The sequence below is a fragment of the Bombus terrestris genome, unplaced genomic scaffold (genome assembly GCF_910591885.1).
Source record: "Bombus terrestris unplaced genomic scaffold, iyBomTerr1.2, whole genome shotgun sequence".
NCBI classification, from domain to species: Eukaryota; Metazoa; Arthropoda; class Insecta; order Hymenoptera; family Apidae; genus Bombus; species Bombus terrestris.
In genome coordinates this window covers 217,193-241,228 of record NW_025963553.1, presented here as the reverse complement: position 1 = coordinate 241,228, position 24,036 = coordinate 217,193, and the positions used below count along the sequence as shown (strand labels likewise).

The 24,036-nt window shown below is 34.7% G+C and overlaps 1 protein-coding gene across 5 annotated transcripts; it reads left to right on the top strand.

Moving 5' to 3' along the window:
- Nucleotides 1-983: 983 nt before the first annotated feature.
- Nucleotides 984-18,615, top strand: LOC125387069. Of its 5 annotated transcripts, none has more exons than XM_048414243.1 (4): nucleotides 984-1,043; nucleotides 8,763-8,941; nucleotides 10,836-10,984; nucleotides 18,171-18,615. In XM_048414243.1, the coding sequence occupies exons 2-4, from the start codon at nucleotides 8,860-8,862 to the stop codon at nucleotides 18,342-18,344; spliced, it is 405 nt and encodes a 134-aa protein (XP_048270200.1). In that variant the 5' UTR covers nucleotides 984-1,043; nucleotides 8,763-8,859; the 3' UTR covers nucleotides 18,345-18,615. The 5 variants fall into 5 exon arrangements, with proteins under 5 accessions (XP_048270200.1, XP_048270198.1, XP_048270201.1 ...); XM_048414241.1 differs by lacking the exon at nucleotides 984-1,043 and adding an exon at nucleotides 1,833-2,000; XM_048414244.1 differs by lacking the exon at nucleotides 984-1,043 and adding an exon at nucleotides 2,470-2,849.
- The last annotated feature ends 5,421 nt before the right edge of the window (nucleotides 18,616-24,036 follow it).

Genomic DNA, 24,036 nt, shown 5'->3' with positions numbered 1-24,036 from the left:
ACAATAGTAATCGCAATAAGGTCCAATATGTCCCAATTACGTTCCGAAGTATGACTCTCCTCCTAATGCGACATTTATTTTTTTTATTATTAACAATAATTATTAATAATATAAAGATTTTCATGCAATTTTCTGTTACATTGCGAGTTTAATAAATTTGTTACACATAATTTTGTTATCTACTATCTTGATACGCGCAAAGATAAATCTTAATGATATATAATACAGCGTAAATGGTTATAAATAATTAATTATTGACAATAATTATAAGAATTATCGAAAGAAAAAATCATAGATACAAAATCAAATACAAATCATAGATATAAAATCAATCAAAAAAATGAACGACAATTGTGAAAAACGCAATATGGCATATCAATGACGAAACACACTCATGACTGTCATGGAAGTTCCAAAGTCCCAAAATCTAGAATATTCCTTACCTCTTTAGATTGAGATATCTTATTTGTGGTACCTTGCTGCGACGAATCACCGTTCATTGTGATAGTTTTAAATGTGATAATGATATCCTTGTATTGACTATCGTTTTTCGATAGTTACGAGAATTTTCGTTTATCACTTTGAGACAATCCGTAACTTCCTTTCTCTTATAAAGTTTCCCTTCAACTCCGTTGAAAACTGAGCATCAAACAGGAGACGAACGATTTGTTCGCACACATAAGCAGGGTGCGAATATAATGATGGAATAGTCGAGTCCTGTCTACTGTATAGTAAGATGGATGCGACATGGAAATAGAAAGAGAAGGCTGTATATAAGCATTTTCTGTCCTTGTTTAATCAGGCATGCACACTAGTGGACACTGACGGCGCTCGTTTACCGTTGTTACATATTTCCGGTACAAGTACGCGGGCATTAGAGAAGGACGGAACGGTCTCTCTCTTTATCCCTATATCGCGTTTTTAGTTCGCTCACGCGCTCTGTACTTATATCTATTACATTTCCACCATAAGCAGCGGCCGTGCAGTGACTTACAAAAGTTTCGAACTCGCGGACGTTTAATCACGTTCCCTACTCCGAAGGGGTAAGTACAAAGTTGCTCGTCTCAGTACTCTTGTTAGAAGTTTTATCATCTTTTTCATTTCGTGGTTACAAGCTTTTCCAGGAAATTCTTATCGTTTTACAAGAGCTGTGGGACACAATGACGTCAGCTATCGATCATATACGCGAATTTGTTGTAAATTAATTAGGAGAATATCTGGAGTTCTTTATCGTTGCCAGCTGTAAAATATTAGAATTTTTCATTTATAATTCTCATATTTTCGACTCTTCCGTTGCCAAGACCACCTTGAAAGATTTTTGGTATGTTCCATCAGCCTTGTTAAAAGTGTGCCCATTGGTTAGCTATATTGATTTTAAAAATCAATACGTATATCAAGTTTATTATCTCACAGAAACAAAGAAATTCGTTTTATTAATGAATTTTCGATGTTTCTTCTCAGTTTCCTTTAGCATCGAACGAAGAACATTATATGATCAAACGTTTCATCGTTCAGATCATATTTCGTTTAAAAAGATTGAAATTGATATTGAGATAAAATCAAAAAGTATCCGTTGTTCTCGAACATTCTAGTATTCCTTCGCCGCCCGGGAGAAAGACAGGTATGAAGAAAGAGGATATTTTTTTTATTAACTTTTTAATATTGATATTTCGACAAATATTGACGTGTGCAGTGAGAAAATCAAGTGAAATTTTGAATAATATCGTTTTAATAATTTGTGAAACGAATTAGTTTGGTTTTTTCCATTTTTATTAGGTTCCGTCAGTGCTGATTGACGCGCCACTCCAGTTTCCATTTCCGTTTCTCGAAATTTCCCACGTCCTTAGTCTTTGGGACTCTTTGCCCAGGTAACCGCATTGCTTCTGGGTACGTCTCACCGTTCGGGTCTCTCGAGCTTTCGGTGTCAGTTGTTACCGTTGAAGGAAGAGAAGCTGGTGACGGATATTATCGAATAAATCGTTTATTCTGGAAAAGTTCGAGTAAGTTCGTTCTGTTTGAATAAATCAAGACATAGATCAATTTTTATCGTATCATCGTGATTCGCCATGTCGTACGTTTGGTTTCGGGATACCATATGTTTTTAATTTTTTACTTTTAATTTGACATTTTACGCCTATAATCGTGACAGGAAGATACTTTCAATGAATTATAAATATTTTAAATTATAAATTATAAATATTTGTTATAAATTACAATCATACTACGGGGAAAAGTGAAACATATGTTTTCTTGTGGAACATGTGATAGTAAATTATTCGAAGCATAATAATGCTTAATTAAAGATCTATACGGTAACATTTGCGGACGAATATTGGGGTAATATTATCGCGTCGCTTTAATCTGGCATTTAATGCTTTGATTGCGGTCTTTGAAATGGCATCACAGATGCTGGTATAATATCACACGAAAAAGGAAGGACCAGTGGTTGATGTTGCAAGTGCACCAGTGCGTTGCAGCCATCGGGGGTGGCTTTGACGCCGGTGCCGAGGAGAGGCGCAGAACGTGTTCGATCGACCCGCGAACGCAGCCCGTGCTCATACTGTGACAGAGTTCGTTTCAGTTAGTCTCAGTCGCTGTTTGCCCGTCGACAGCGTATAGTCGCGCCGGCCAACGATTATTTTTTCTTTTTTTGTTTCTCGATAATTCTCTCGCAACACTCGTTCTATACGTACACCATCAGTTTATCGCGTGATCATTGTTCCCGCTTCCCCTACCTTGTCACGTTCTTCAAAGAAGATTTCCCTTCAGTTTTTTGTTGTTTGGGGAAAATTCATCGCTCGGACACATGGATTTATCGACACGACGGTTTATCGAGGCATCAGCGTGATGTGCTTTTCAAGTTTCATATTTTCTCTATGATACTTTCTAAGGAGAATTTAGAATTCGGAAGATATCAATTTCCAGGAAATATAGGTCTTTATGAGATAGATCGATAGGTTTGAATTTAATTAACTCTCTTATAATTGGTATTTCAATTTTTTAATTCCTTAAATTCAGCTTTCTTTATGCTGTTAGACGATATAACGCGGGCATTTTATGATATATCGAATATATTCGTATATATTTTACTTTATACATTCGATAAATTTCCTTGGTTGGCCGGCCTGCAACCCACATACGGCACTTAATAAAAATTTGTTTCGTTAGAGGTCGGTGTTTGTTCATCTTCGTCATAAAAATGTCATGACGTCATATCATATCACAAGGGTTCTTCTGAAAGCTAGATATTCGATAACAAGATTAATGGTTTTCGGTAGCTTGCAATGTCAAGCTTTGAACTGGCGGGATCGCCTTGCTGTCAAATCGTCATTCAGCAGCGACCATATTCTTTAACTACGTTCAAGACGTATATCGCGCTACAGAAACCATCAAAGGAGGATTTAAATTTGCAAGTTAGTTGCCTCTTAGAAACGAGACAGTTGGTTGTTACTTGTTATCCGTAGTTGGTAGTTGTTCTCCTTAGTCGCCGCATATTATAGAGACGACATTCATAGTCACCAGTTGCCTTCGCTAATAGTTTCTTGTTGTCTGTAGTTAGTTCTCGTCATCGCTATGTATTCCATCAACCACGTAAAATTTAACATATAGGATTTTATTCTTTTTTATTCTTTCTGTAGAAAGATTCTTTAAGTAATATGAATTTAAGTAACTATCTTATGATACAATAAAGTGGAAAAACGATTATTTTACGTAACGTAATTTTTTAAAGAACTTTGAATTTAAAGGATTCACAGATAGATATCTTAAACGTAATTAAACCCTCCATATCGTAACAAATTAAAAGAAATTGCGCAAGAAAGTACAAATACATTTAATGCATAAAACATATATTTAAAATCCAAATGTAGGCGTTGACGCGTGCGTGCTACATGTTCGAAACATTCGTTACATCCGCGATAAAATTTGTAACGACGAAGAAGCTTAACATATGGTGTGCTTCAAGACGACAGCAAAAAGTGTTGGCGGATTTTTCGAAATTTCTTCCATTCTTAATAAAAATATATTGTATAAATATAGTAGGATTTTTCAAATTTAAATAGTTATAATGATTTGAAACTTTACAATCGTACGGTTCTGTTTTATCCTTTGAATATACCTGTCATTTTCATATCTCCTTTTAACTAAACTAAATATTTAGAAATCCTATAATTTGTACACTTCTATTTGTGAATAAGATCGATGAAATTAAAGCGTAACTATGCTTTCAATAATGGCTTCGATGTATTGCTCACCATTATGGCGGATTAACGTCTCTAAGTGATCGACCTTAATCACTAAATGGCAGCCGCGATTCAGTGGTAGAGCCTTACACATGACGGACATTGCAAGCGCTTCTAAGACGTCTATTGTGAAACGTTTCCAATAGCATCGGTTACGACGACGGTGAAATCCGAATAGAAATATATATCGCGTATCGCTTCAGCCTGACATGTCTTAAAATAGAATCACAATTTTTCGTTCTTTAAAAAAACAAAAAAAGTCTATAAAAATTATATGCAAATAAAATAGATAAATGGATAAATGGTTGTACAAATGTATAAAACAGATATTACAAATATACGTAAATAAATTATATATTTATAAATTGTTTGTTTAAATATCTGTTTGTTTAAATAAATAAAAGGGATATTTACGACTTACAATGAACGTAGTCCTATTTTTAGTTTTAAACAAAGCAAAAACGGATAACAACTTTTTAAAATGTAAAACTCAACGCAACAGTGGTTTTTTTTAATTAATCAATAACGTTCAAAGTTAATTAATTTAGAGTGGTTTGTACATTTTGTATGCTCGCCGTATTTTAACGTTTGATGTGTAACGTTTGATGTAGTACTTGATGCCCGAAAAATCGAAAAACAATTAAATTTGATCGTTTCGTCGAATTTACAAGTGTGTATATTCGTGTGAAATCCTATGTGCTTGTGTATGCTGATGTGAAAGGCGGTAATATATTTTTCTTTTTTCGATTATTGTTGTCAACTTTTGTGTGGAATAAATCAATTCCGTGAATAGAAGTGCAATCAATACAGCTTACTATGAAATGATAGCACAACAACAGTACATATCGCCATTGACGTCAGCTTCACAAAATTTCTCGAATATCGAGGTTGTCCATTTGGGTTAAGAATTTATTTCCACAAATATTGCCACAAGCACGAATATCTTATGGAAATCCACTGTATTTCCACTGTAATTTTTAATAATCAGATTCCATATCGTATGCTACGATTCGAGGAAAATCCGCAGCTAATTATTATCTTTGCTGCCTTTAAATACCATAAATAGTCGTCCGTAAATTTTAAAAGATTTTCTGTGCCATACTTATATTGTGTATTTTAGTCTTAAGGTGCGGGTCGTGTTCAATTAATTGAAAGTGATGAAACTGTAATGGGTCACGATAGTCAAATATTAAAAATGGTCTCGTTGGCTACATTTAAAATCTTTACGAGATATATATGCATAGTACGTTGCTACTAGCAACGGGTAGCGATGAGCAATAGAGAACAGTAGCTTCCTTATCTCGTCGTGATTATGTACATACCAGTAATGCACAGTACTCGTACTGAATATCTTACAACATCTACATAGATTTTCAGATTTGTTTCGAATATTACCAGCATAACCATGATAGTAGAATTCTGTTACAGTATTAATTCTATAGTGCCGTTATGCATAATACAGCCCTAAAATGTTTCTACAAATATACGAATATTTTCGTCAGCTACTATATTCCAACCATGGCTTATTATGAAAGGAAATATATAACGAAATTACTTGTTTTTTTTTTTTAGACTAAATTAGTTTAATTTGAATAATTTTAGTAATTGTGTAGGATCGAACAACAACTTATCATTAGCTTCACTCGAGACTTGATTGCACGTAGCAACGTAATTGCGTTGGAACTGAGGGTAGAAAACAATGTCAACCGTTAGACGCGTCTGTCTGGCGAATGTGTAACGCGTGAATAATAGATGCCGGCAATCACGTGAACCCTACTTATAGCTGTTTCGGCTTATATCGTAGCATTCAACCTAGGGTATAACGATAAGGATCATTAAAAGTTCAAAGAAGTTCGGCTGATCAGCCTCATTTTGTTCCATTTTTTAATCAAGCGATGAATCGACAAATTGTACAGATTTCGATGGTTATCACAGTTCTCTGGGAATTTTAAAGCGCGGTTCGTCGAATTTAGTCGGATTGGCTACAGACTCTTTTACGAGCAGCTTGAAACTCGATCTAGTTTCGAGAAAATGAAAAATTCGTTTTATCTCTTTGTTTCCCTGTTCCTTCCTTCCTCTTTTCTTTGCTTTTTACATTGCGTTAAGACCGGCTAAATAATATTGATTGCCATGGACGTTGGCTGGTTTAAAATCACTGATATCGACGATAACAAAAGTAAGTTTGATGATCATTTATCTGAGCCGGTGTTATTCGACTTGAGCTCTGCACATTTGTTAATATTATTCTAGTAGGGATGAGATACTACAAATTTTAAATAACTTTGATTAAAATTATATTATAAAAATTATATTACATTAACGTTTAGAAGTCAATAAAGTGGAAAGAATTACGCGAGATAATGTAAATATAAATTATATTACAAGGAAACTAGGTAATTAATTAATAGGAAACTAGCTAGGTAATTTGAAACATTCTGGCTAAAATTGCATTCTTTCAAAGTTAGGACGTACAGTATTTACAAAGTAGATTAAGTATCAAATGGGGTACTTAAGAAAATTCATGTTATCATTCTTTAGTAAACATTTTCAGGTAATAGCCTTCTGCAAAAGCTGCTTTACGTTACGTTAACGTATTCATTATTAATATTAATCATATTGTTCTTATCTCCTAGGGGCATAACAATCCATTTTTATATTGTGTTAAAGCTAAATTTCTATTAGATTGTCGCAAAATTTTCTTTCGTTTTATAAAGAAATGATAGATACACAACATTTTTTCTTTTATGTTATTTTATATTAAATTGGAGAAAGGTGGATCGCACATAATTCAATAAAATAATATAAAGCAAAAAATATCGTACATCTATCATTTCTTTATAAAACGAAAGAAACATTTCGAACAACCTAATATTTCTCTCCAACGACACTTCTACGATGTTAAAATATTTGACAAAAATATTTGATAAAAATATTAAGAAATTCTAATATTGATTTAAACGTATCGATTTATTTACTTTTCGCTGCCAGAAATTGTTAATTATGATTTCCACTTAAAAGCGTATTTCATATTATGAGGATAAATGATCAAATTCATCTCTAATATACACGTTAGAGAGTCATTTATAGCTGCAATCCTGTTTACCGCTCATATTCCTGGAACTCGATAATTCACTAGGCGATTGCTTTAACCGTGCAGAATACATCCATAAATAATTAATCGCTATTAATGTTCCATCGACTTTTGAAAATCCCTGATGTGATCTATTTCACTTAATGAGAATACGTGTAAAGTGAGGTTATTGCTTGATTATCTTTAGTCGAATAAATCGAGTGATTCAAATTATAATGCGGAAGAAAGTCAAAACTATGTATATTATTTTTTTCAATTTTTATGTATCATTTGACGGAAGGAAATTTGGTAAGTAAGGTTCACCTTTTTTGATGTCAATGATTTTGAGATATGTTATTAAGCTCCAAATTCTAAGCAATCTTCTATATATATATATATATATATATATATATATATAACATACGTTTAATAGCCAAAGTTCAACTACCAAGTATACGCAAAGCTTTTATTTTCAATTTATGCGATACCACTATGTTTCATGAATTTATTTGCTAACGGTATTGAAACAAATAACAAGCAGAGGACGAACTATCCGTGAACTGTTTTGCCAACGAGTACGCTTCCAATATTTTCTGTTTGAGAAAACACACTTGTTGCTGTTGCAACTCCAAATATTTTTACAGCCGACGCTTTTGCCATGAATCATCGGCTAACATATAAAATAAAGAAAAGCCATAGTTGATTGTAATGGAAATTTAGAAAACCTCAAACTCGATATAGAAGGGAAAAATAAAGGAAAGGAAGGGAGAGATAATTGGAAGCTTGGGGCCAGGTTTAATTCACTGAAACCAGGCTGCTTGTGTCATCACGAAACAGAATTGCCAGTACGTCATTTCTGTGCTCCCGTCCTCGTAAAAACGGTTTCACTCGTTAAGAAAAAACGAATAGGCGGTGAAGAGAGAAAAAAGCAGACAGAGAGCGCTTTTAAAAAGCTGACGAAGCGTGCGTTGCCACAACGAGACACACGGTGCTATTTGTCGTTTTAAATTGCGCCGCAACTTGTTTTTGAGATCTTTGCTAGAGACACGTGAAAACACGTTGGAAGTATATTTCTTGTTTTTGTGGAATTTAGCTGGAAAATGAAAAATAACGTAAAACATGTACTTACGACTTACAGAGTAATCGAATGTATACACTATAATAACCAGCGATTTAAGGCTTTAAAAGATCGAAAGAAAAGAAAAGAAAAGAAGAAAGATAATATGTTGTGGCAGTCTAACTCGATCTAAGGAAATAGAGAGGGAGGGGGGGGGCAAAGCTTGTTAATCTGGAAAGAATACAAGCATCAATTTCAAGCACTTATAGGGAATCAAGCGGGCTTGTTAAGGTCGTAAGTTGGACAATTATCCCGTGTTAGGTTCAATCAGCTTAGTCTTACACAAAATTGATCCAATCATGTGAAAACAAATGTATTCTGATTTTTGTCGCAGATATTTCTGGTCTACGCACTCCAGTGCCCGCACAACTTATATTAAAACACCTGATTTTCCCATTCTACAGCAACAAATTTCCTGATCCTTTACAACCATGAAGGACTTGTATGCGAAAATACTTGCTACGATCATCTGTTTGCAGACTATTTTCGTCACTATCTTCCCGTTAGGGGCTGGTAAGTTGATACTGATTAATTATACCATCGAAATTCTATATAATGGCTACGAAAAATATTTGCATCATTACCCTCATTTCCTAACGAAGCGCGTTTTTTTACCAAGTTTTATATTTCATTTCATAGTATCAAATCCCTGTAGTTACACGAAAGTATTAAATGATAGGAAATTTGATATACACGAATTTAATTAATTAATAAGTTAGTCGATATACAGCCATTATTATTTCATGTGAAATATTACAACGTCAAAAACTTAACGTTCTTGTACGTACAGTATTAATCACAAATTGTAAGAATGTTTACTGATAAGCAAAATAGATAATATGGAAAACGCAGACGTATGGAAAGAGAATTCCTGACATTAGACAGGAATACGGGATTGCACGAAATATTTTATGGTATGTCTAACATGGAGAATATATGCGGCGAAGTACGAAAAATTCATCCTGAGATATGTATACGACCTACGCGGTACGGGACGTGTTATAAATTGTTTCCGCCACTCAGCCGTATTTGAATTTGTGAACACGATCGAACAAATGACGCGACAATTATTAATTGCCGTCTCTGCCTTAGTAACGATTCGCGTTGGAACGAGGTCGAATCGTTCCGATTCCACGCGCGATTAACAAATAATTACAGTGGACATCAATTACTTGGATGACCTTCGTCATTTCAGCTTAAAACGATTAATTTGATCAAACCAAGCAATTATTTCAATTAATACAATCTGCACTTTAAATTCGCACGTCTTGTGTATACACACCGGGCCAGAGAAAAGTTTTCATTCGTTCGAGTAGAACCTTCGTAGTCCTTGAGGACGCGTGTCGCTTCTCGTGTACCTAAAGTTTCGCTCAAATTAACCGTTTTATTTGAATTCGATCGAGTGAAAACCTCTTTGTCACCGTGAGTTTGTTACTTAATTGATACTCTTAGATGCCCTTTGCTTTCAATCTCTTACATCCATTCTTAATTAGTCAAGTCGTTTGACTTTTGACAAGTATTTTGAAACCATTTTACTAACACGAACCTACTTTTTTACTTGAGATTATCCGCTATTTTTATTCAAATGTATATGTACGTATATACACTTTTGAATTTTAAACGAACCTTCTGTTATACCTATATCCTTTAAGCGCCGTTTTAAGTTTCAAGAGACTTTAACTCGGATAGCTCGACTTGGAGTTCTAACGTATACTGTGAAGCACACTTGCGAAGTAAAACAGCAAACACGATATAAAAACTTTTTCCCCATGTAAGAAATCGAATAACCTATTTCAACGGTGCTTTAATCTCATCGATGAAGCATCGATGCAACGAAGAAGCATCGTGATAGCCGCAATGCGGATCCGTTGAACAAAAATTTCCTGGTACGGTCGTTTTCGTAATGTTATTAACCGTTTTAGTGTCGGATGTTTCAAGACTCCGTATCGGTTTGTGCTATGCAGCGCGCTAGCGCTTCGTTTATTTATTTGCGAGGAGTACCGATCGACGCGATCGCGCTGCCCTTTTTCATCCTGTTTTTTTCATCGAAATATACCGTTCGACGTGCTCGCGCTTCATTTATGCTCTGCGTTTCGTTTGCGTGATAACATTATATAATGCAGGATTTGGTTTTCCGATTCAAGAGGTAATTTTTTATATTGGTTTTTTTTTTTTATTTGGTTTATGATTATTTGAAAAACAAGTAATTACGAGAGGAAACTCTGATATGACTCGCGACGAGCACGCTTGAGCGCGTTGCGAATTAATGATCGTGACCATACATCGTGGCACAATTTACCACCGTACGCGAATAGAGCGATCACGCTGCGTGGCGTTAAAACGGTTAGCGTAACTGCGCGTACGATTGTCGAGTGGCAAAGATATTGACGCTGGTAATCGTTTTCAGTGGCTTTAGGAGAAGATTGTACTGATTTTGAAGGAAAAGCCGTCTCGCATGGAATGACGTACGTGCCGGGACCATCGGTTTGCAACCTCTGCGTCTGCTATCATATGGAGCCAAAATGGTGCCAGGCTATGTTCTGTTCACCTCCTTTTGTAAGTATATGCTCATTCTAAGAGCAACCAGCTGAACACAACCATGAGAAACTAAAGTACACCGTTAACGCTTGCATGCTGGTCGTTAAAACACATGCTGCGCGAATAGGGTACACAGCGATTCATTTAACTCGCCTTGAATTAGTTTTAGAAAGACAAACATGGACAGGGATAATTTTTGTCACGAGCCGTTTAATTTATTCGTTCATTAGAACGAATTAATTTACACCTGCTGAGATCGCGATTGATGTGACAAATTCGAAATCTTGTTCCATATAAATATTTTTAAACAAGCACGTCGTAAGCTTTGTATATTTTTTAATCGCAACGAAACTGTTCAGAGAAATGCTGAAATTATTAATTAGAAAAGGAGATTTCTACGCATCGTTGTAAAAGTGTCAGGGAAAATATTCGTGAAACAGTTACGTTGTTACAGGTTCTACAAGAAGAAATATTGAAAATCACGTTCCACTTATTCAGTTGCACGTGTAAAAGGTATCTTGCGTTCGCGCAAAAAATCTCTGAAGGATACATGCTTTATAATAATTGGAGTGTCGAAGTTGTTACGCGGATCGGCGTACACGTACCTTTTAATGAAACTAGGTTACTCATTCGTTATTCGTTCCTAATTTTCAGCTTCACGATTTTTACGCAATAAAATTTTATACACCTGTTCGGTTTATAAATGATTCAATTCAAATTTAACAGAATTAAAGTTGAAATAATCATTTGTGCTTCATTAAAAGGTTATTTCAGCATCTCGTTTTAATATTTTTATTGGTAATATTTTGTTAATCGTTATATTTAAATGGAGTTTTTCAAAGGAGAGACATTTTAAGGTAGGAAATGGACATACATTTATAATAATAATTCAGAAGAAAGAATATTTCATACAGAAAGAATTATTCCGTATGTATAAATAACTACGCTATGAATTTTATATGTATCGGATATTCCTTCTGGTTAATGTATCTGACGTTTTTTTCACGCGAGGTAGCGTATATTTGCATCTATATGTCTCTTCGTTTCTCAGTAGTAAAACTTAGCATTCATGCGGCTGATAAGTAGTTACGCATTGACAACGAGAAACATAAAATGAGTAAGAAGCATGAGACATTCTATAAGAAAAATAAAGTTGTTTTTATCTTTCATTGCATATTCGTCAGAATATTGTTAATAAATATTTAAGTTAAGATTTCAGTTGAAATAAATACATAGGATTAGACATTTATTTATATATGTATCTATGAACGCATTTGACATAAAATTTTGATAACGACTAAAATTATATATTCTGATATTAAATTAATTTAATGAGAATAAAAAACTAATTTTTTTAAACAAGATTTTGTATAAAGTAATATTTATTAGGAAAAGTTCGTTCATCCCTTTATAATATCATAGGATTAGACTCATAGCTGTGTAAATCATTTCATGGAATAGTATATGTGTGCGTGTGTGTTCTAAGTTTTTATCATAAAAATGCTAAATGTACTAGGAGACGTTTTTAAAAATTCATAAATTTTTCTTCATCAAACATATCAATCGTTATATTGAAAAGTTAATTATCTTTTATTTGTTTCGAGCTGCACATTGATTGAGACATTCGTGTTGGTTATAATTGCGAATTTAACGCAGTTAAACGAAGTTGTTTGAATCCCTTGCGAGCATGTAAATATATCGTCGAATTAATAGGTCAATTACTTGAGGTTGGAATTGAAAGAAAGGGAAAGGTGGAGGAGAAGTCTTGCGTTTGAATGCGGGACACTTTTAAAGCCCACAGTTCGCTGAAATTGCCAGAGAATTCAATTAAATGGCAAATTAAACCATTGAACTGAATCTGTTTCCAATCGCGAGCTTAGAAGTTCTATCCTTTGAATTTTTATATCAGTCAACTTTCTTTTTGTACGTACGGTAACGAATATAATTCATGAATTAATGAAGTATGTAATTGGATGAAAGTTCTTCTTCCTGGATTCAGTATAGACTAAGAAAAATTATATAATAACGAAATTATCAACTTAAAATTGATAGAGTGTATAGCTTTTTTTTTTTTTTTTTTTTTTTTTTTTTTTTTTTTTTTTTTTTTTTGCGTGAGGAGGGGAAAATGCTGTTACGCATACCCAGTGATGCGGATCACTGGGTTATGTGGGACTCGGGCGGATGTTGTTGCCATACCCACTAAAAACCCCTCCTCCTTTTTCCTTTGCTTTGAGGACAGACAACCCCGGTAAAACCTGTCGGCAGTCATCAGGTTGTCCTTTCATGCCCCGTTGTATCTTCTTCTTCGGGCAGTTATTCTGTATATTCTGTATTGCTCTCGTTTTCTTCTCAGCTAGTTCGGAATACTGGGCTGATCTCCTTCTGTGGTTCTTTGTTGTCTTGTATCTCTGCCTTCACTGCTCCGAGTAGTTGTTGTTGCTCTCGTTCTCCTCCTTGCCTCCTTCAAGGCCTTCGTTGTCACCCTCCTGTGAGACATGACGGTCTTGCGAAATTGCCTGAATTTATCCCAGCTCTCGTTCTTGGCGGTCACCGTGGCGATCAGATTGTCCACGTCTATCTTCTCGCCAAGAGCGTTCTCCAGCTCAATCCTTCTGTCCGTTCACTTCGGGCACGTGAACAGGGCGTGCTCTGCATCGTCGTTAGGGTCTCCACAGTCGAGACAGTTGCTGTCGCTGCTCTTGCCAATCCTCTTTCTATAGACACCAAAACTCCTGTAGAGGTGGCCGTGTGTGCGTTATATATTTATTGGACGTGCGTGATAGTTGTAGTAGTTGGGCCTGGTCCGCTGTAATTGTCACTGGGGGCTGTAGATGTCGCTGCCGTCGTCCGACACTAGTTAGTGTCGAGTGGTGGTATTTGGCTTGTCGAGTGCCGCCACACTCCCATACCCGGTTAACAGCTGCATGGTGTGATGATCGATGTCCATCTTCTTTTTGGTAAATAGCAGCGCACTCGGTATTAATTTCCTTGCGCCTCCAGTTCCTCCATTTCCCTGCGCTTTCAGCTCGTTGCCGTCATCCGCGCCGATCCTGGTCTTATGGATCTTGTTCCTCTCGTAAGTCTCTCCGAGCATCTTTATCTTTATGTAGATCGGGAGATTCCCGGTCAACACGCAAAGTGCCGCGTGGGAGACGGTACGGTATGCCGTCGTTGTTATGCACAGGGCCGTTCGTTGTGCCCGTTTCAGCTTCTTCCTGTTCTTATCGGTATTCGCTAAGCTAATTCTTCTTTCTGAACCCATACTGCCTCCGATGGAACGGGTCCGTTCCGATGCATCTCTCGATGATCTTCTTAAAGCATTTTTCCCAGATCTTGCTCATGGCTGGGAGTATGCTTATCGGCCGGTACGCGATCCTTTCCCGGCTTCCTTAGCAGTATTACTCTGGCCGTCTTCCAGCAGTCTGGTTCCAGCTTGCTTCCAGCTCCTGCTTCCAGCAGTCCAGGAGTCTTCCATCGACTCCTGCAGCCTTCTTGGTGTTCATTCTTCCGGCGGCATCGACGACATCGCCTTCGCCGATGACGACGCTGAAGCTGATGCCTTCTTCTTCTTCGGTCTCTGCCTCTTCGCGGCCCTCGTAATGGGAGGGTCCGTGTCCCATGGTGAATAGCCTCTGTAGGACTGCTTCCACCATGTCGATCGGCATGTCGTTGGTTGGTTTCTTGCTTTTGCATCTCTTCATGACTGTGCGATAGGGTTTGCCTTCTTGCTTTTCTGTATGGATGGAAACGCGTTCGAAAAGTAGAACGGAGTAATTAGCGATGCACGATCCCAGGCTGGTGAATATTTTTCCATCGGGAGAAGTCAGGTCGAGCGATACAAGATTTATATGCTCGTTCTGCCAGTTATTTCAACGTCTGTTACGCGATAGAAAATGAACATAAATGAATAATAAATGTATTACAGCCATAAAGATTGCTTGATGTACGCCACCGTTTTTCCCCTATTTCTCCGATACAATTTTCCTTCTTTTTTTTTCTTTGCGAAACACTTTACTAATCGCGAGAAATTGTATTGCCGCCTGGTACGTATTCGAATTATCCTCAATTATTCTCGGTTGTTTCCGTTTCCTTTGGATTTACATAAGTACTCGTTTGATGTACGTGCAGAGTGAGATAATAACTATTAACAGCTATAAAATAAGAAGCGAAAATACGTTGAAACTCGATTTCTAGATTCGCGAGACTTTGCAGAGCTTCGAAACTCTCGTGTTTCAAACCTAATAAAAAGTTGTAGAGGGAGAATTACATTGCGAGATCTGTTAAGGAAAATCGTATCGTTGTAATAGGATTATTTCAGCGAGGGAAATTCCGTGTTGCGTGTAACGCGTTGCAAAGCCATGAGCTTTCTTTCGGGTTAATATACATAATCGCCTTATCGAACTTTCCATCTCACACGTGAATTTTGCATTTCAATCTTCTTACTTGCAGTCCAGTCCAGTTCAGTTTAGTGTGACTAAGCTAAATGTTTTATAGAGAGACGTACAACTCTATGAAGGGGAGATCAATAAATTGGCTTATCTTTAAATCACTGACAATTATTTCATCGACACGATTTCACCGGCAGCGAATTCACCGGCAATGTCTATCAAAGTTTATTTACCGATACACCGAGTGAAATCACCACAATCATTTCACCAATATTCTCCTTTGTCGATAATTATCATGCTTGCCACTACATGTTATCGTTGATTATATGTCTTTATTTACACATTCGTTTACGCGCATAACGAGATAAACGAAGAAACGAAAATGTTATGTTGTCATGATGTATTGTTAAATTACTAATTAACACGAGTTATATATCTACCTACATGAAAGCTTCTAAATATCAATTATAATTCATGAAAGCACGCAAGCTATTTTGCTATGCACAAATAGAATTATAAGGAAATGTTACGTGCTAATGATTTAACGAAATCTATTCCTCTGTACATTTGACATTTCTGTATTATTACTTGTGTACTTTCTGCTCTTGTTTACGTCATCGGAAGTAAAAATACGTTAAGCGAATCAGCTGATCTATTTGAGCGATTCAATGGCTCGGTCTTCTCTTATGCGACTACCAAGTAGAAGATAAGTTCTTCTAGATAAGTTATATAACATTTTATAACATCCAAATTAACTATTTTTTTTCTTTTTCTTTTTCTTTTTCTTTTTCTTTTTTTTTTACCTGGGGGAAATCCGCTCGGACACGAAGCCACTTCTTAAGTGTCGTGGTAGTGAACATCCAAATTAACTGGGGCACTAATTAGCTGAAGCTTCTAGTCAAACCAGGTATCAGTCTTTGTACGCAAAGGCATTCATTACAATCGTTTAAAGTTTGAAGAAACACCGTTACAAATTCGTGATATAAGAGAAAGCGATTCAAAACTCGGATTCATTTGTTGGAACGACGCCGTGGGCAAAAGTACATAATGGAAAACTTTCTTCCAAGACCAATTGATAGCGCTGACGTAATTAAAATGTGACGATATTGCCAGCGACGTTTCTCCAAATAGACGACTAACTTATTTACGAATTGCCGTAACACGATTGCCGCTGGTAATACGGTTAGTAATCACTTTATTGAATTTTCGCTTGGCGTGATATCGTCGAGTTCCTAGAGAGATTCTTCTCCCTTGTAAAACTATGTTTCTGCAACGACTGTATTTGTTGAATTGCCGTTCGTGAACAAGTCCTTCTCTTTATTACGTGTAATAGATTCTTCTTTTTAAGTTTTAAATTACATTGGTAATTTTCTATAATTTATTACTCGAATATGGTAATTTTTTCTTAAAAAGTTTGCTTTTTCTACAATTATTTTACTACAAAACCCATCAAAAACATGATGTATGTATGTATATATACTCTCAAATATTATCGGTTTATTCTCAAGCTATAGTTCAATTTCGGAAATTGCCAATTAAAATCATTAAAAAAAAAAAAAAAAAAAAAAAAAAACACACACACACACAGAAAGTTCGTTAAAATATGCGATTTTCCAATCAAGATATAGAATTTATTCGAGTAATATAGATTACAGTAGCGATGGTGACGGCAACGATGAATGGACTGATTCTTCGTGCGAAAATAAATTGGAAGCGCAGAACGATGCATTGTTTCAGGGAATATCGATTTTCAAGCATGGTTTTAAAGTACGTGTGCGCGTGACTAGATTTGTTAATTAATGCCGCTCCCAGATTTTCAATATATAAATGTGACACCTACATATCTTTAAGCTTAAAACAATTGGACTAACAATTTCGTTAAATTTAAATCAATATTTATCTTTTTAAACGCAACAATATTTTTAATGACAACTTCACGTGTAAATCGAGTACATACATATTCGATCGTTCTTGAAAACCTGATTCTCTGCGAAGAGAAAAAATCCTTGAATAAAGATTTGATCTACGTTTTATATGCTACGTTTTACATCCACCTCTTTTCAGATATACCTCTCTATTTAAAATCATAGATCGTCACACTCTATAGGTATTTCCTTGAAAAGATTAAAGTCGTTCTGTATAAAAGCCAATTCAAAGGGGAAGGAAATTCTGCGAAAAATTCTTTCAGATTTGCCTATGTTTGAGCTCGAATCAAAGCAATCCTGTATAATAGGATAGGATGATAGGATGATTCTGTATTATTCCTTGTGTACTTTCTGTTCCTGTTATTTACAATAGGATGATTATGCGTTTAACTTCTCATAGAATCTCTCTGATTCCGTATGATATCATCAATGTTTTTGAAATATGTTATTGATGTCGTAACGTCAACCCTTTCCATTGCAAATTCAATTTTGAATCGCAATTTCCATGTTTGCGTGGCAAAAGCGTAAAATCGATAACGCACGCAAACATGTCTTCTTTGCTAATGGCGTACTATAAATATAAATATTTGAATAAATATTGCGAATTTCATATTGCTAAAAGATTTATACTATTTGTTCGTAAATAATCGTCGGATCTATATTTAAGTTGAAACTGCTGATGAAATTTTGTTTCATAGCACAAATTATTCTTCCCGAAATGTACGTTTAGTGTTATAATATATTTGACCAATGGTTCTCAAATACTAGTTTTGCAAAGGCAATGGTTGAATTGGAGCAATTCTTTTTTCTTTCATTCTTTGAATGACCTGGATTTTCGAGTAGTCTAGTGACGATTGATCCGTACAATTAATCGATTTCTTTTTATTACAGAGCTGCAAGAAATTCCGCATTGGACGCCGATGTTGCGAGTTCCAGTGCGTGGATGAGGTTGACACAGGCTATTGGTTTGGATCTGATGTGGTTATTGTGAATCGTTCATCTAAACTTGAAAAACATAGTGTATTATGGATGCTGAGTTTAGTGATAGTAATTGTAGTATTTTAATTTCTCAATAAAGATTCCGATGGCGCTGTGGACAAAATTCGTAGCTTATAAACATCAACGATTAGTTTCAGCCATCGGGAAAAGAAGTAGTGTATGTATGTAGTGTGTTAACGAAGTAGTAAAACGTAGTGTAAAGAAAGTAGTGTAAAAGTAAAGTAGTGTAAAATTAGTAGTAGTATGTAATTCGCACAAAAAAGTAGATATTAGTATTGATGTTATTGTATTCCATATTTGACCTTAAAATATGAATAAAATCTAATCAGTCTAAGTATTAATGAAATTTCAAACATTTTTTCTAAAAGAACGCAACTCTCCTTTCTAATGAGCACTATATGATGCAATAGAAAAACAATTTGACACTGAAAATTGTGGTCAAGATCAATTTTGCGCTACACTTATTTAACCAATTTTCATCAAATCGAAGGTGTAGAATGGCTTGAAAAAAAAACCGCGATAAATACTTTTTTGACACTTTGTACAAAGGTGTATATCAATGTGTATATCTATACACATACTCTGTATGTGCATATCCGTGGAATATATATCCGTTTTTCGAAGCAAAATGTTATCTACCTGTTCAAAAGGGCAAAGCAAAAACACTACATAGAGGGTTTGTTACTGTTGACACTCTGTATTTCCGTGCGCAAAGTATCCAACCAGATATCGAGGAACAGCTTTCAGGGAACGAGATCGAATGTTTATTGAACATACCTATTTGATCGAATATATTTAGCAGCGGACTCAATTTTAATTACAATTTTAATTACATTAAACATTTTGCTCATTGATGACCTTACCTTAATTTTTTTCTCCTTCCTCACTTTCATCTCCTATGCGAGTGACACAGCAAGATTGATAGTAATAAGCGATTTCATTAAAACACAATCTCCTTTTCCATTTGATGAACACGATACGAGACGAGGGAATGATTTAGGAACACGACTTTCGAGCGGTTTCAACAACTATTAAGTTTCATTTATAGCAACAAACACTGCCAAAAACGTAATTAATAAGATTCGCGTAGGTGCCGTAGATGACGTAGATGAAAAAACGTAGACCAACGTAATAAACGTAAATGACGAAATTATGTATTAATTTATTTTAACGCGTTAAAATTACGCTAATGACAGTTGCTCCGTTCTATTTGTTCATATATTTAAGCCCTATATGCAACAAAGTGAATGTAGCATCTGCAAGCGTGTTAATTGGACAACGACGAATTTCGTTTCGCAAATACGGACACGTGAAACATTTTGAAGTTACGCGGACGCGAGAGTAATTCGTTCCCTTAAATTGCTCAATTTCCATTTCTTTCGCCATGTATATTCGAGTACTGCATTTGAATTGCAGAGCAGTCGGAAGTAACGGCGCACGTCGTTGATATATCGACAGGAACATGAATTCTTTTTTCATACGATGAATACTTTTTTCATCGACTTGTTAAACCGAATCAAGTTTTCAAATCCAATCATTTAATTTCATCGTTTTACATCGAACGTTTCAATCTTTTTTCTTTTAAATACCTTACCTATATTTCATCTCGTTGAATATTCCATATTTTTAATGCTACTACCACTTATTGGTAATTACAAATATGTAATTATCGTTCTAAAGTTAGAAATTCGAAATAACATTCGTCAGTATATGATTCTACGTTTTATATAGAGTAGTAAAAATGATACAATGAGTTTCGTTAAATAACCAATAAAAATTTTTGTTCCTTTTTCTTTTTCTTTTTTCTTTTCTTTTCTTTTTTTTTCTTTCTTTCTTTTTTTTCTTTTTTTTTTTTTTTTTTTGGTTTTATGTATCCAAGATCGAGAATAAACTATGTGCACGTTTCTTGTATTCGTTTCTTGTATTTTTATGAGGAATTCAGTCTTTTTACGCCACAAGAGTCTCAACGTTTTCGTTTTCACGCCTACGTTACGCTCGTTAAACACGTTGCAACAAGACCATGAATAAGGATAACAGCTTTAATGTTTTCACATGTGTCAATTTATTATTTTAGACCTTAAATATTTTATTTATAAAATCTTTATTTAAACAAGTTACCATTGTCGCTACAATAAATCAATGAATGAAATCAGTTTAAATTTAAAATATCATTTCATAATTTCTCGTCACTTGTATCTAAAAACAACAAAAAAACGGTGTACCCACATCGTGCGTAGACGGGAAATTAGAACAGTGGAGCTTAATTGAAACACTGATCATATTCCGCGATTGTAAAACAATAATAGAAAATCGTGTTTCTTTTGAAGGGTATGAAATTGTCAGGAGATTATGCCATTAATGAAATTGGAAACTGGCTGGTCAAAGGGATTAAACTCAATTAAACCGAACTGTGTTATATTGTACAAAGGCTAGAGAACTGCTACCAAATATCTGCTAGTTTAAAGGTGTCCCTTATAAATTCTAATTATATTTCAAATTCAATCTCCTAGTAATAAGTAAATTAATATTTTACCTAAAATCTGTGATATAGATAACAAAAATAAATTCTTTACATTATTCGTTAGTTTGCAATATAATTAGAATATTATCTTTATTTTCTGCTGTCTTTGTTATTCTTAAAAGATAAACTGCTTATTTACAAATTTAACACCGCATATGCTATTAATAAATCATTTTATATTTAATTTTGCAACCTTCAGTCATTGTTAAAACTTGTTGACAATACTGTCGGTTAATAGAAATTTCTAAAATCCCCTTGTTTCTACTCGATTAGAGGGTATATTGCAGAAACTATGTTAGCTACAGTGTTAGCTACAAATCATCTGTGTCACTCCGTTAAACTTATACACAATAGTATTGTTTCTTGTTTTCATTTAAAATAAAATATGTTATTGTAGGAATGAAGCAGAATGTTCAAATAATTGAAACAACTTTTTGTCCTATAATTAGTGCCTTTCATTTTAAAAATTAAAAAATTTTTAATCAACGATATTTGGAAGTTTCGATCTAAAATGACCAGGAATTGAAACGGAAAATATTTTGATGCCAATAAATACGTATTATTCACACATAAAACAAATATGAAAACAAACATCGATGTATATGAATGAATTTTGAAATGGGGAGGAATTATATGATTATACCCATTCTCTGTTGCGTTTAATTGTTTCAATCGATGTCTCATGAGAATTTTCATCGAATTCTTTAGAGATCCTGGCTGTAAGGTCTTTTTAAAATTATAAGAACAGATTCAAACTATAACATTTGAAAACTTGTGGTTACAAAACTTACTTGTTTCTCATAATTATTTAAATGAATCTATTCGGTATTTTGAGTGACCGTCCCTTTATGGCTCGGACGACACCTCTCCTTCCTTTGGGAAATTCCGAATTATCTGTCCTCCCCGAGCTGCAAACCTGATGACTTAGACAGTAGGGAAAAACATCAGGGAAAACCTCTGACTAGAAAAGTACGATAGACGAACAAAATTTAACGGCTGATGGGGAGTATCAACAACATACAAGGACAATCATCAACAAAGTGTCGTACCGTGCGGGTGAAATACTGGAGTTTCAATAAGATCTTATAACCATCGAGTTCAGAACATCAACAAACTTTGTTTGCATAAAGCAAGTGTATACAAAGTGTCAAATTACACTAACACCCGATCTATTAAATCCGTTCCACCTTGAGCGTTAATTCATTCAAGGTTCGTGGTATCGATCGATCGGTCGGACGTGCCCGGTGGCTCTTTAGTCGATGATTTGTAACAGAATCCTTGCATTAACACAGATTCTCAGAACACACAACTTCACCCAGCAGATATCGATTACAGTCAGTTGTCACTAACAATGCTTTTATCAACAATTTCTTTACCTGTTGATCCTCTGGAAGTTTTAACTATATATATTCTCTAGGAACAGTAGGATTTTAATGATATAACTTTACTAATGAGATCTTAATGTCATAAACGGTATCGAAACTTCTTAATTAATGTCGTTATCGAAGAAGAGACTCGTAATCTTCTCAAACGAAGAGCACTTGATGTTTACAAGTAGAACTCGATATCTTAGTTTCTTAAAATGTGTTTCTGTGTTTACTTTCTAAATGTAAACTTTATTCAAAACGAGCCGTTCATTCGTTACAGGCCGTTAATAAAATTGCACTTTGCACAAAGGAATTGCCGTTAATAATTTAAGATTCTCTGCTCGTCGTACAGGGTATATATCGTAATTATTCACGACGATCGTAACGTTTAAGTCCAATTCGAGCTTAAAATCCCACGTGAGCTATACTACCACAATAGCCTGAATTTCTATTTGTTCGTTTACTGCCTGTTCGTACTCGGAGCATCCGTTGTAAATTACAGCAAAATCTTCTAATGTGTTCCAGAATATGTCTTCATGGAATTTTAATAATTTATTAAATCTATAGATAACAAATGTAAAACTTATTAATTTATAATTAATATAAAATAAGAGAGCACGAAACTTCCTATTTTATGGACATATTAAACATTTGTAAAAAATTCTGTATCATTAGTATCACTTTAATTACTTTAAAGGATATAATCCCATAAAGCCGTGACCCCTGAAAGAATCGATGTTCACGCGTGACAAATTGGCGTCGTATGAAAGTTCCGGTATGAACGTTACTAGAGCTGATACCAGCTAGGGGCACAGGTATATGTTCTGGGCTCATTATATATTTATAAAGGGCTGCCGATTCAACGAGTGGTCCGGGTAAATTTAAATTGTAAATAGACAGAGATTTCAAGTAAAAGCCTGGATAAGAGCGGATATGGTATGAGAGTCTGTGGTGGAAAGAGGAACAGGCTGCTTTTATTTGTAAAGTTTGAATTTCCTCGATATCGAAGGTGTTTAAGCCGCAAGTGTGTTTCATGTTAATCGTTCGTGTTAATTCATTCGAGACCGAGATTTTATTGTAATACGATTCCTGGGTGTCAGTACGATCTGAATGTTTTGTTAGAATGATACTGTGCTTTTCTCTCTCTGGAATATCCTTTTCATATTTTAATTTTAAATCGATGACAATCGATTAAATTTTATGCCTCATGTTTTTAAAATATAAAATTATATACTATGTTATACTATAATGTATTATGTACAGTTATATATATTATGCCTACTGATTGATATGAATTTCTTTCGGTCTCGAATGCGTTAAAACGGAGCGCAAAGAAGTCGAAATTACTTATTGTAATTGGTAAAACATCGTGAAAGGCAGACAGATACAAGAAAGAAGTTAAACTATAAATTATATTTGCGACATTGTTATGTTTTTGCTATCTTTAAGCCTTTCATCAAGACAGCCGATCTATAAATATTAATCGACCAATTTCTCTAAGCTTGTAACTTCAAATTAATGTTTATATATATATATATATATAAAGAGTTACGTATTAATCTATCTAAATATTTAAAAAGATGTTTAATGTTATAAATGATGGATATTAAAGATGTTCAAAAGAATGTAGTCTTCGCGTGTTCTTTATCATATCCCTGATCAAAGACATTCCAATATTATTACAATATCCAATTACATATTGATACACAAGATATACAGATTATTATTTATAACATTTTGGTTTTCTTAATTGAGTTATTCATTTAGTACAAATGATAAGTAATTAGTAATAAGTCATAAAAAAAAAAAAAAAAAAAACGGTATTGTAGTAGAAATATTATAAGAAAACATTTTCTGTTTCAGTGTAGAG